The sequence below is a fragment of the Pungitius pungitius genome, chromosome 6 (assembly GCF_949316345.1).
Source record: "Pungitius pungitius chromosome 6, fPunPun2.1, whole genome shotgun sequence".
NCBI lineage: Eukaryota > Metazoa > Chordata > Actinopteri > Perciformes > Gasterosteidae > Pungitius > Pungitius pungitius.
The window spans coordinates 18,968,127-18,982,196 of record NC_084905.1 but is presented as its reverse complement, the minus strand read 5'-3'; the positions used below and the strand labels follow the sequence as shown (position 1 = coordinate 18,982,196).

The 14,070-nt window shown below is 45.5% G+C and overlaps 1 protein-coding gene across 1 annotated transcript; it reads right to left on the bottom strand.

Moving 5' to 3' along the window:
* Window positions 1–2,383: 2,383 nt before the first annotated feature.
* On the bottom strand, window positions 2,384–13,741 carry slc6a13 (solute carrier family 6 member 13). The gene is made up of 15 exons (XM_037451624.2): window positions 13,574–13,741; window positions 9,566–9,766; window positions 9,026–9,160; window positions 8,250–8,390; window positions 7,613–7,694; window positions 7,219–7,351; window positions 6,759–6,893; window positions 5,383–5,486; window positions 5,100–5,224; window positions 4,861–4,973; window positions 4,525–4,662; window positions 4,197–4,299; window positions 3,749–3,849; window positions 3,368–3,538; window positions 2,384–2,734 (listed from the first exon to the last, which is right to left on the bottom strand). Exons 1-15 carry the CDS (start codon window positions 13,578–13,580, stop codon window positions 2,570–2,572), a joined length of 1,854 nt encoding a protein of 617 aa, XP_037307521.1. The 5' UTR covers window positions 13,581–13,741; the 3' UTR covers window positions 2,384–2,569.
* Window positions 13,742–14,070: the final 329 nt, after the last annotated feature.

Below are 14,070 nucleotides of genomic sequence, written 5' to 3'. Positions count from 1 at the left end.
TTGCATATTACGATTTTTCATCCTTTCCAACAGACAACAGAATCTAAAATGTGTTACAGCTCACCCATATTGATACAACTCCCATGTTCCGCATTAATCAAATGTAAAAGTATGTTTTTTTTAACATAAGGAACCTCTGACCTATTAAGAAATAACATATTTAATGCTGGAGTATTCTTACACCGTGAAATTGTTGCGTTCATTTAAGTAAATCAATACCTATTAATTATATAACCAAAGCCATTAGCTTGGCCTACTTGGACCTGAAAAAAAACCCATAGTTAACGTATGTATTTCAACCCAAAACAGAAATAATCCCATTTATAAACATGTATTTATCTCAAGCTTATTCGTTTTGAAATGTTTGAAGCAAGGGAAAAAAAAATATATTTGCAAATAGAGAAATATCCTTTGCTGAAGCTGCACAGTGACACTGTCTCTGAAGAGAGGCACTGCACACATAGTTTAATATTTCTTCCGGCCAAATGTATTTTTTAGAGCCCAAGGTCTCAAGAGCACACTGTGTTATTTTGAAAATAATTGAGTTTAATCCCTGGGAGGAGTTCGGTCTTTTGCAACTGTAAGACATCATGAAAATAGGCCAAAGGCAGATTTTCAACCATTATTTACAGCGCTGCCTATTCTTTAAAAATTATGAAGAAATTAGGGTGAAAAATCTGCCAGATCAAGCCACCCCCCTTGTGAAGTTAATTAGCCCATATATCATGAAAACAATGAGTTATCAGCACCATTCTGATATATCAAGGGCACATTGACCCAATAATGATCCACCGACGGTTTCGTGACAATCAATCTCAGCGTTTAGGAGAAATTGCCAAAAATGTGTTTTTCACAAAATTACTTTTTTGTAGAGCATGTCGAAGAGCACCAGTGTGCCAACTTTCAAGTTGACCGGACATCGGGTCGGAAACTGGCCTTGTGTGGTCTTTTTTAAAAGGCGCTATAGAGACATTTCTTTATACACAAATGTGAGACTCAAATGTTTTACCAGTCCAGATATCTATGCAAAATTTAACAACTTTTTGAATATGATAAAGGCCCGCGGTTTGTGAGAATAATAATAATAATAATTCCTTGAAATACAATAGGTTCCTCTTCGACTAGCGAGGACCCTAATTACTGTCATGTCATTTCTTTTTAATGAACTGTAGAGATTAATAAAGAATATAACTAAAAAGTTTAAATATTTTCTAATAAAGGCAATAAAAAAAACAAGCAATATAAAGAATGCTATTGGATTGGTGGTGTAGACAAAACTAAAGATTATTAATGTTAAAATGTAATAATGCAACATTCATTACAACACATCTACCATATTTTGAATACTATTTCTAAGGAAATTGAGGTGGAGAAATAGAGTTAATTAAACTGCTACTGCACAAAATATTTTAAAAGAGTTGTATTTTACCAATTGAAATGACTTTATTTTTCTAGAATCATAAACTTATACAAACACCCATAAACATTTCAAATGAATGCATTGTTTTTGTTCAGGCATAAAAAATAATTTTAGCATTAAAAAGTTAAAGTTGTAAAAGTATTTCCTATCGACAATAAAAGGACCATATACACATTCCAACATTATACAGCAAGAAGAGTGATCAACGAGCCTGCCCTGCTCTTATTATCTACATGGCACTACTTCCTCCTTCAGGCACTTAACACCTATACAAATTCAAAGCATTAGGAATGAGGCACAACAAACTAAGTTAAAATCATGTCAATAATCAGAAGAAAGAAAAGGAAAAAAAGCACAACATAATCATCCAACTCTGCCATGTTCGACAAAAGAAACAGTGAACAAATAAGCATTATGACAAGAAAAAAAGGAAAAGCCTCATTGAGTTGTGATCAGTGCAGCTAAGCTTACATTTAAAACCTTGGTTAATTATTGGTTTTGTAGAATTAATTTCATTAGAGATTTGTACATCCTGAGATGATAACTGTGATCGATTGATTGATTGATTGATGGATTTACGCTTGTATTCTGTGTACTCAAGTGCATTTAGACCCCCCGCCTCCCCCCCCCCCCCCCCCCATTGTGCTCCGGATGCAGCAGACGGCTGTTAAAAATCAGTGAAGTAAACCGGAATGTCGTGTCAAAAACTAACATGAACACTAGAGATGTCCGCGTGGAAAGCACAGACGTCTCTCAGGGGGCAGACGCCATCAAAAGTCAAATTCTTAGCCACGGCGTTGTAACCATGGCCACGCATTTTTCAAGTGTATGAGTGACTCTGTAACAAACTGATGTGACTCTATTAGGTAACCTGACGCACGTCACGCTGAAGGCAGTGCACTGAAGAGGACCCCCCCCCACCCTCACCACCCCCCCCCCCAGAGAGCAGCAGGTCAGCGGCTGCAGGCCAGGGTGGCTCTGGAAAGCACGCACCGAGCCCCGTTTCGCGCACCTTGTCCGATGAGGTATTGAGGAGAACAGCCGCCGGGATGGGGGGAGGGGGAAGGGGGGCCCGGGCAGAGTGTGAAAGCTGAGGCGTGTGACCTTTGACCCCCCCCCCGACGCTCTGACTCCAAAACCCTCGAGTCTCTAGCAGTGAGACTCCTTTTCGTCGACGGGGAAGTAGCCTTCCTTGGTGGGGGGCGACTTCTGATGGAGGCTGTCGCCGTCGGCCGCGAAGACGGCCAGCAGCCGCTCCTGCTCCTGCTTGGTTTTCGGCAAGTCGGTGGACGGAGTGGTCAAGAGGACGAGGCGCTGTGGACAAAAGAGAATGCGTTCAATGGCGGGAGAACCTCAAGCTGAAGCGGGTCACGGATACGCGCGGCTCGGAATCAACGCCTCTGGTTTTGGGAAAAGACCGACAAAAAAAAAAGAAAAGGGATTTTTTCAAAGATCAGTAATGCCACACGGAGCAGGCTTCTTTAGTTTATAATCACACCAATTGTGCTCTTAACGCAACACAAGTTGTTATGGAGAGCGTGTTCGTAAGCTCTTTGAGTTCCTGTCCAACTATTTTGGTCTCCACCAGCTCCCGAGGGGACCCATCAGTCTCTTTAGCTTCCAAACAGTCCACTGTGTTCCGGCTAGTTGCTAAGTCTGCGTTGCCAGTTGTCGGTGGAAGAAAGGCCAACGGGACTGAATCAAATAGTAAAGCTGCGAAACAAAATCCCAGCGCTGAAAGAAGACTTAACGCTTTACTTGCGTTCATTCCGCTGTGAGTTTGTTACTCAGAGCGAGCTCTTTCACACGCACGTCATCATGTGATCCAGGGCCGACACAAACAGTAACACCAGGCATTCACCGCGTTTCTGTAATCATGCGCACCGCCAAAAAGGAGGGTTTCTTCTGTTTTTTTTGGGGGGGGGGGGGTTTTCTGGTGAAACCTACCTCGTTCAAGGTTCCCGGGGTGTAGTACAGCTTGAATGCTATCCAGACAGGAATGCACAGCATAGAGGACAGGGCCAGGATCCAGCCGATCCCATTGCCCCACCATGGGTATACGTATTCATTGTTGTACTTCAGAGGCGAGTACTTGATCAAGGCAAAGGCAAACGTTCCCTAAAAGACAAATAGCAAAATTCTTTATGGATGGATGGATGTTGCTCATACAACATACCTGCTAATTTAAAAACTAGTAAATACTTGAGGTGAAAAGCTGAAAAAGAACTCTCATAACTCTCTCCATCAACAGGGTTGTATTTGTACCGGTTGGCCAGCAGATGCTGCTGCTGCTGCTGTTTGAGGATTGGAAGTGAATGAGAGACTCACCATGCATGTTGCTGGGGTGAAGTAGAGCCAGCAGTATTTCATGACTGAGCTGGGGCGATAGCCAATCATGTCTTCTATGTTGTCATAGAAACGGTCGGCACCTGTAATCAGGGAGAGGACGAGGTCAAGTTCGGTGAAAACATATGCGTATCGAACAATCATCCGTCGATGAAAATAAACATAGAAAATAGATGAGATTTGCTTTAATGCATTAGGTTAGAGTTACGTCTTAATAAATGTCCTCATCATTTACTTTATTATCTAAATAAAACAACAGAGTTAAATTACGCTCGAAACACTCCATGGCTGCAATGTGTTAATTCTTAGTGATTGGCTGAATGTGGAGGGCAGTGTGCCCTGGGATGAATAGTGCCTTGTGAGAATGAGGCCTTTGTCTCTTAAATACCCCCTTTATGGGTTCCCAGATAGCCTGCCTAACACAACTCACCATAAACCCAAGCGATGCAAACAGTCTCAAAAACAGCCACGAAGAGCAGGCACATCCCGCTGGCTGCGTAGTAGTCAAAGAGCTGGAAGACGTACATGCCGCCCTGTGGAGACAGACATGGGCTTAGGAGCCGGTAACTAGCAGGAAAAAAACCCTCCAATGTGTCAGATTTAGAAGGAAATCTAACATTCTAACATTTCTCTATGTACCGTTAAAATATAGAAAACTGGAAAGTCACTGTATCATTCTCATCATATCGCTGTGGGCGATTTTTAAGGTATTGCCAAGCGCGAGTTTATGTTGCACAAGTGAGGTCACCGAGGCCGACCTCTGTCAGCATGATGAGCCCCAGGAGGAAGGACACCACGGCCACTCCCAGGATGAACAGCTCCCTGCGGTTTTTGCGGCGGAAGGTGGAGGGATACATGTCCACCATGGCTGTCACCAGGCTCTCCACACACACAAACTGATCAAAGAAAGAAACGAGAGATATTTGTATAGGCAAGTGTATGCATGTTTCCTGCAAATAATCAAAAAAACAACAACAACAAGCAATCAGGAGATTGCACCAGGTCTTTATAAAAAAAATTCAAAAACCACATGTGTGATGCTGCTATTTCTCTGTTGTGTATTTGGGTGTGTGGGACGCATGTGTTGGTCTCACTTGACTGTCCAGTCCCAGAAAGACAATCATGATGAAGAAGCAGCAGGCCCAAAGAGGAGAGAAAGGCATCATGGACACAGCACGAGGATAGGCAATAAAAGCCAAACCTGGACCTGAGTGGGACAGAATTGAAAAGTCTTTGTTCTGATAAAAGTCCCCCTCGTTGGTCGACAAGAGTCAGTGTCAGAACATTTAAATTGCAGAACAGAAAGGAATTAACGACATTTAGACAAACCAACCGGATTCAGCCACTTCCGAGATGGGCACGTTCTGCTCGTAGGACATAAATCCCAGGATGGAGAAGATGGCAAATCCTGCAATAAAACTGGTACCACTGTTCAGGAAACAAAGGGAGAGGCAATCCCTGGAAACGGCACAGAGAGCAGAGGGCAGTGATCAGGAGCCGTGATTCGATTCCTGCCATACGTATGAAGATACAAAGCCAACAACTGTAATTTAGGTCAAATCAGAAAGGTGGTGTTGTTCGGGTTGATCCCAATGCATGATGAGGTCAGCCCTCACCTGTAGCAGTTGTTGTTGTATTTGTTATAGCTTCCCAGGGCGGTGAGGCAACCCAGGCAGATGGCATAGGAGAAGAAGATCTGAGTCCCAGCATCCATCCATACCTTTAGTCCAGACAGGACCAATTATACCATTATTAGCTTTTCTATGTAAGAGACAGGCTCCCATGCAGAATAATCACAACAAACACAGAATAACCAGGGACCACATTGTATGTTTTCCATATCATTCTGCCTTCACCTGATGACCAGTACGGATTGATGTAAACTACCAGAAGCCTCTTTTGCCTTATTGAAAAATATCTTAAATCCACACACACGAGAAATGACCCTGTCAGCCGTTGGTTAAGATTGGCACTGATGGTCCATTATAAGATGCATCCTAATAGCCCGGGGAGCATTTCTTTAGCAATCCAAAAAAAGTATTAAGCCCCCGAAGAAATACATCAGCAAACCCTCACATGTAGCCATCGTAACGAAAGTCGCATCTCCATTCACACTGATCTGAGAAAACAATCCAACGCCCGCCGCACCTCTTAAATCTCACCGATGGAGCTCCTCCACCCTGACCTCACCCACTCAGCAAAGTCTTTCTGTGCCCCCTGGCTGTCCGAGGCATAAAGTCCAGCACTTTTTCCTCCCTCTCTTTGTGCACTCACTCGCACTCGAGAATTCAAATGAGGTTTTTTTTTTTTCTTTATGCTTGCGATCCTAGAAAAGTGTTTCCAGGGCGCCGGGGCAATGTTTGGGATCGCTGGCAGCCGGCGCTGACGTTCTGATTGACTGGGGGATCAAAGCAACAACACAAGCTCTGGACACAACATCACGCCAGGGCAGGTAGTCCCGAGGCACCGAAATCTTACACTGAGCACACACACACACACACACACACTATGATGGTATTCATCCCCACAGCGCTTAGAGGGATCTAAGAGAACCCCCTTTTTTAATTTCACACTGGGTGCAATCCAACGGGATGGATAGAAGAAATCCGGGTCAACTTCTCCAGCAGTGAAGAACTTATTTGATGACACCGTCCGCTTGAGACAAATCAGAAACAGCATTTTTCTTCTTTCAAAAACGGCATCAAGGCACCATAATGTAAGAGGGGAGATTTTCCATGTCTTTTCTACGGAGCTGCTATTACAAACGGTGTGATCCACACGCTCAACTCCACGGGGAACTACGAGGTGTGGTCCAGAAAGTGGGCCTCTAAACGAGCCGTTGGCCAACACTCATTTCAACACTTTAGCCGCCAAACAGATGCGTAACCAATCACGACCGTTTGAAGCAGCCTCCTCCACCTGGTCCAGGTATGACCAGCAACTCTCTCTGTCATAATTCCTGCCGCCGGTTTGCGGTTCCCGTCTCACGTACCTGTGGGTCAGACAGCCGCTGCAGGTCCGGGTAGAGGTAGAAGTGGATTCCAGTGGAGGCTCCCGGCAGGGTGACCCCTCGGATCAGCAGGACCACCAGCATGGCGTAAGGGAAGGTGGCCGTGAAGTAAACTACCTGCGGGGAGAAGTGCCATTCTCAAATGCAGACCAACGACGCTTCCTTCTCCAATAGCACTTTGGCTAAAAGTTTTAAAATCAGTGGCAATGCCTTAAAGGGTCCTGCACCCAAGGTGTGCATGTTTGATGTTCTAGATTTGTATTAGTTGAGGTTCAGTTAGTTGCAATCCGTGTTCACTAACACTGGTTCACGCAATTTGTCTTCCTTCTGCAACTCTAAACAACGCAAAACTTCCTGCAAAGACCCAATCTAGCGCATTTTGAAAGAAATCCGGGATGAGGAATGCTGCAGAAAATCCTCTTGAGTTGGGGAGAGCTTTCACCTTGCCTGTAGACTTGACTCCCTTCCAGATGCAGAAGTAGCAAATGACCCAGGCCACGGCCAGGCAGATAACCAGGTCCCAATTCAGAGAGCCGATGTGATGAATACCTGAGGAAATTCTCAGCACTCTTCGCCTGGGGAACGCAAAAAAAAAATGAGGCAAACTCTCAAAACATCGACACTATCTGAAATTAGAATTAAGAAGCTTTGCGCCGATAAGAAAATCAAAAGGGCTTATTGCCAAAAAGTTCCAGGACTAGAAATAAAAGTTGTAGCGTGTCTACCCATCGGATATTGTCACAGGATTGAAAACAAGATTAAACTTGAATTTTTGGTGAAGGTTGTTGGCACCTATGAGGCCATTCGAGGACACGGCCAGACAAAAAGCCACTTACTCCCAGAACTCAATGACAGGAGAGGTGGTGTTCTCATGGTGATTGATGGAGCTATTCCCCCTCTGAAATGCCATACAAGAATCTTGAATGAAAGAAAAGACAGAAAGACATTCAATCCTGTGAAGAAAATCCAAGCTCTCTCTGAGGTATCCAAGTTACACACATAGCGAGTGAAACAATGCTTCCACTGAGATAGACAAGTGAAATGGTGCAGGAACCGTTTCACAATGGAATCCCCTAAGAAATGTAACTCGAAATTAATGAAATCACTCTTCAAAAGTGAGGGGTGTTGGCATGCTAGCATTTGTTATTTAGAACTGGGCCAAGTTCCGCTGGCATTCATTTAATGTGTGCGTAAGATGAGTTGAGTAGTAACAGTATTTCACCATAAACCCGTCATTTATTGAAAAAAGGATAAAGGAGGTAATCATCAAAGTTGTTAAAATTCACCCTGGAATTAAACGTCATAGCATTTAATTTAATTTAATGGTTTTCGGGTCATTTCACTTAAAACTTCATAATGGTGCAATGGGAAAAAACAAGGAAACGACATGTCAAATATCAAAGATTTATTTTCTGTGGAGTACGCACATCTTTCAACATTTTTGTTGTCCGGGCCTACGGTCCAGTGGCTCACCTGTGTTCCACGTGTTATTGCAGGAGGCCCAGGGCAGGTCCCAGGTGAAGGAGTTGGCCAGATAGAAGATGGCCCAGGCCAACACAACAATGTAGTAGATGTTAAGCAGGGCAGCGATCACCTGGGTAGCATAACCCACTCCTAAAAACAGAAAAACAGCCAGTTCGTGACGCGTTTTGACCGGGACTCGCTTTAAGCGCTAATGTCTACTTCGACAGCAGTCCGAGACAACCACAAAATCAAATCAATGTCTTTGAATGACAAAAGCAGCCTGACGGATATGGCATATCCCACCTTTATGGCATCACTGCTGCCTTTTTCCAAGCACCGCATCAGACTTAGAAGCAGCTTTTATTGTACCAGCTACTATCTTCTGGGAGAACTCCTCATTTCAACACATGATTGCAGGCCTGACTCGCCTCTCAACAGACTGCATCCTTCTGAGGGTTAAGATCAGGGCCCATGACAGACATATTGGAAGTAAAGTAGCCTACGTGGGTTGCCTGCCAGCCCTCACAGCCGCATTCATCACCATGCCAGATGTGTACGGCATTCACGCCGGTTGTCTGACGCGCGAGCGGCGACACGGACTCACCCTGACCCACGTGAACGCACGCAACAAAAATGACCCTGTCATCCAACATGGATGCGCCAACTTATATCTGTGTGTGTAGCACAAGCAACTCGTCAATTCAGAATAAAATGCAGACTGTGACATTGGGAGTAAAAGGACACCTAAGCTGCGGGCCGAAGAGTTTTGCGCCCAATCAGATTACCTTCAAACAAGGGGCAGATCTTCCTCCAGCAGGTAATGCCTCCCTCACTGGTGAACTGACCCAGAGATGTCTCCAGGAAGAAGACCGGGATCCCACAAGCAAACAGGAAGATGAGGTATGGGATGAAAAATGCACCTGTTGAAGCACACGGATTAAAAAAAGCACGGTTAGTTTGGAATACAACGCACTCTACGGTCATGACCCAAAGTGTGCATAGTTGCCAAGATAATCAACCGATTTCACTTCCAAAGAGATATAAAAAGACAAAAGAAGGATTAATCATTTACCAGTTGTTATCCTTTTTCACTTAATGGCAACCAAAGTCACCCTGACTCTATTCCTTTGAACCCACATTGATCAATGACCTCCTTGGAATGGATTACATATTAACTGCCGACCCTAAAATTAAAAAAAAAAAACTCCCACGTACAACACTTTGCCACTGCAGAGATTGAATTTACCAATTCCTTTTGTTTCCGTGGTCGAATGTCCCTGATGCAACACATTTTGCGGCCGGAGAGAAGAAATTCCAGCACTCACCTCCTCCATTCTTATAACAAAGGTAAGGGAAACGCCAGACATTTCCCAGGCCAATAATTTCTCCAGCCACTGACAGGATGAACTCGATCTTGTTGCCCCACTGACCCCTCTCCGTCATCTTCTCCTCTGTACTGGGCACAATGTCCAAGGGCCTGCTGTGCCCGTTGGAGGGCTCCCGTTTGGACATGCTCTCCGTATCCCCTGTTTTACCAAAGAGGTAGAAAAAGAAGAAGAAAAAAAACAAAAACACAATCACAATGATGGAATAGCACAAATCCAACATTTCCAGTGATCTGATGGATCGAGCGAATGGTTTTCCAGCGCTTTGACAAAGAATTTATATAATATAATAATACATTTTCCACAGCTCGTTAGTTGACTTCAACAATTCTCTTCTGAAAAGCAATGAAAAATAACTTTGAATGTCACGTGGAGAATCATATCGCATAACATGGCAAATAAGAAAAAAAGTTACGCTGTATGTAAGTTCTTTCCAGCATGCTTTTCTGGACTGTTCTGATCCACAATCATCTCACATCATGCATTAAGATTCTTGTTTGTACGAGCAGCTCCAGACTCAAACCAGCAGATTTTAACAATAAAGATACTTTATTGCCGTTGGAAAGACAAAAAAATGCATCGGGCCAAAACAAGAGGACCAGGAATACGAGACAGGCCAAAATCTCACCGAAAATGACCAACAAACCAATGAGGGACACACTTGGTTTAAATACACTGGGGAAGCTGCACGTGATTGGACACAGGCGGAAACAATCAGGGACAGGGGGGGGCAATGGGGAAGAAGCGACGTAAACCCAAAGCGTGACATATACTGTGAACACGCACATGTGGTACGTGGTCTTTCCCTCGTATGCGCGCAGCTTCTCCAGGTCGCCCACCTCACACCAGCTCTCCCTCAGGTCAACAATTCACCCGCCTCCTTCCATCCGTCGTCTCTACCGTTCCAACCTGACACATGACGTATGTCGCCGCTCTTCCTGTGTTGGATGGGGTCCCGCTTAATGGCTTGATGTTACGTGACAACACGTGTTAGTTAGTCAAGCCAGTGGGCCGGTCCCCGGTTTTCGGGGGGGGTGGAGGGGGGGAAATGAAAGAATTACTCTCTGTGGAGGAAACAGACAACTCACTGACTGTGCTCACTCCTGTCAGGTCGCATTAACGGGCCTCCCCGTCGGCCCCTCTGTTGCCCTCCTCCCTCTCTCTCTCTCTCTCTCTCTCTCTCTCTCTCTCTCTCTCTCTCTCTCTCTCTCTCAAGCACATCACGGTCCTCGTTGCAGTCCAAATTCAGGAGGACTGGTCATCCGTCTGCAGGGGGGGGGGGGGGAGGGGGGACATGCTCAAAGTAATTCACTTGCAAGAATGCGTGTCATCAAACCTCCTTCCCTTCATTTGTCCTCCACACAGCCACACAAACAAACAGGTGCGACGCGTCGCTCGACCCCCCCACCCCGGGAAAAACAACCCGGGGTCTGGAAATCACATTTAGCCGAAAGCCTTGTGCGAAGCCACATTCAGGAATGTGCTCCCTTTGGCAGAATAGGGCAGAGGTGGAGCACAATTGTGACTCTATGTGTGCTGTGTGCAGGCTGGACCCCCTTATTTAGGAGCCAAAACCTCCAGGTTTTGGTGCCAAATTGCGGCCTGAGGTAAAAATAGAGCTCCTTGTTTTCCGAAGGTACTTGGTGGGAATGAAGGCTTGGGGCAACAAAAGCCTAGTGGCCTCCACTAAACCCCCCCCCCCCCCCCCCCCCTACTAACCGCTCTGCACTGGCAAATGAGAATCCTCGCGCAGGCTTTGCAGCCAAATCACAGTTTACCTCACTTTTTCACAGTTTCTTTGTAGACGCTGGGAAGCGAAACACACAGGACAAATATCTCACTTTGAACCCGGGTCCTTTCAGAAGTTGAGTAAATATGAGCCTTATTTATAGCAGCCTACGTCAGGCTGAAATAGGTTTCATACGTACGTGCTTATGAGAAAAGAGGCACGCTGCGCGAAAATGACCTAACCGAGCCACAGTGGAGCTTTATCCCAGGAAACGGCGCCAACTTCAGCGCTTTTTTGCTGAAAAGCTGTGGGCCGACTGAGCGAGTGACTGACAGACTGTCCTATTGAATGAAAAGATGAATGTGGGGCTCACTTACTGGCGATTGAGTCCTCTGTTTTGTCTCTGCCAGAGTGAGCTGCCTCGCCGATTTCGCATTTGACTTGTCGGACACACGGCGGACGGTTTTAGAATGAATGTATGCGTAAAAATAAGTACATGTGTGCATGTTGCCCAGCGATGAGGGTCGGCTTCAAGAAGTTTCGTATGAAATCAGATGTGTTTTCCCGCCAGCGGCCTTGCATTTAAATGGTTTAAATCGTGTGTGCGATGGAAATCTGGAGACAGGTAGTGGACGCAGTGACCGTGACGTCACCTGTTCATTCACAAACTGCCTTTTCGAAGCCTCAAGACGGAAGCTTACACACACACGCTAAATGAGATACATACGTTTAATTCAGCAGTAACTTTACTAAATTTACTAAATCTACATCACGCTGTATTGACGGAAATGTGTATGTTCGATTGAGAATATAAACCCACATTTACAATGTTTATATATCATCTAAATATTCAAACCTCTTTTTGCAATCAATGGAGTCTCTTCCTTTTAGAAGGAAGTTCAAGGCCAAACAAAGCTTCAGAGGCTTTCATTTGTTTGTCACTACCCTGGAAGATCTGTAGCAGGTTTGTCTCTAGGCATCAGCATGACATTGAAGATCAAGATGCGGCGCTTTTGACTTGGCTTTTGCTTTTATTTTTATATTCCAGAAAGTCTTAAAACACGAAATGTAGAAGAAAAAAGGAAAAAAAGGTAAAAATCAAAGGCCCGAGATCCAAAATATCCAGCGTGGGTCAAGCGCAACGCGTCCCACATTTCCCATAATGCAACGCCCACTGCCTCCTAACTGCCAATTGTTATTAATGAGATCCCGTCAAGTGTCTTAAATCTTGTGGCACCAGGGATTAAGATGCCAAAGAAAACCCTGATAAGACATCTGGTTGTTCTTAACTGACCCCGATAAGATGGTTGAATACTTTCTGCTGAGCCTACAAAGGAGGTAGACGAGTGTTGAAAGTAATATCAGTACAACTGAATGCCTTGAAAAAAAACCAAACCATGAACCGAAATAGGACCAATAACGCAGAACCAGATTACTGGAAGTTACGAGAGATACTTCAGACTGGGTGCAAAAGATCACATGACAAAAGCAATAGATAAGCTGTGAATGAAAATGGCAAATATTTGTTAGTCAGTTTGACTCTGAGCCTCTTGACTTCCGTGAAGGTTTTAACTTTTAACATCTCAAATCGATGCGTCGCTCAACCGGCTCCACCGGGACGCCACAAGCGACCTCACGACACCCACCTTTGCGCTCCCCTACGAGGGCCACGCCACCTGGGCCACTACCTCAAGGACTAAGTGAGGACTGAGACTGAGCCGAGGAGGATTCGAAAAGATGAAACATGATGAAGACCTTCCAAACCAGCGTTAACAACTCCGTTGTGGTGATCACGGCTTTTCCACGCAAGTGCGAATCGGCATCATCACAAAAACATCGTCCAATTTGATGTGCTTTTCTGAATACTGCACAATCTCAGCTTGAAATCACCTGTGCTGCATTTTAGAAATGGCTGATACAACTAGGTGGCAAAAGCCAGGCTTTGCTTCCAGGTAACACCGTCCTTTGCTCCAGCGTGTCGGTAGCGATCCGATGCTGCAGGCCTTTCATTAGCTGGATAAAACCAGGCCTGGTTGATTTAATCAAAAAGACTAAATGAGACCGATGTCAAACGACAGCCTTCGCTGACCAACGTAAACAGACCAGTGCAAGATGTGCACGAATGCGTCTCATAAAACAGCAATACTTTTACACGTTGCTCATCTCCAAATGGGGGGAAACGCAATGTAATCACATGATCAACAACCAAAGGCACTCACCTTTCATAATGCTGGACAAGAAGAGAGTGGCCCACCAAGGACGGGCCTGCTGCCGTTTTTTTAGGTTTCACTATATAACATTCATGGGTGGACGGAGATCGGACTGACTGAAATCTTTGGTGCAGCCCGCAGTGAAATTTTCCCTCTGAGTTGCCCCTCTTTGAAGACCCCCCCTCCCTCCCCACCCCCACCCCGACACCCCCACCCCCCCCCCCCCCGCCTCCCTTTTTATCCGATTCCCATTCAGACACCCCACACACAAACGCACGCACGCGCACACGCACTCACTCCCCACAGCACACTGGAGGTCTGTGCTGTCTGTGTGGTGGGCTGATTGCGTAACCTTTTGACACACACATTCTCCCAGGGCCTTTCTGTCCAGAGAGCAGCTAGGGAGCACGGGGGAAGGGGGGGGGGGGGGGGGGGGGGGGGGCTTGTCACAGTCGTGTTTAGGTGACCCATCAGATTACATCACAGGCATTGACACGTGTGCGCAT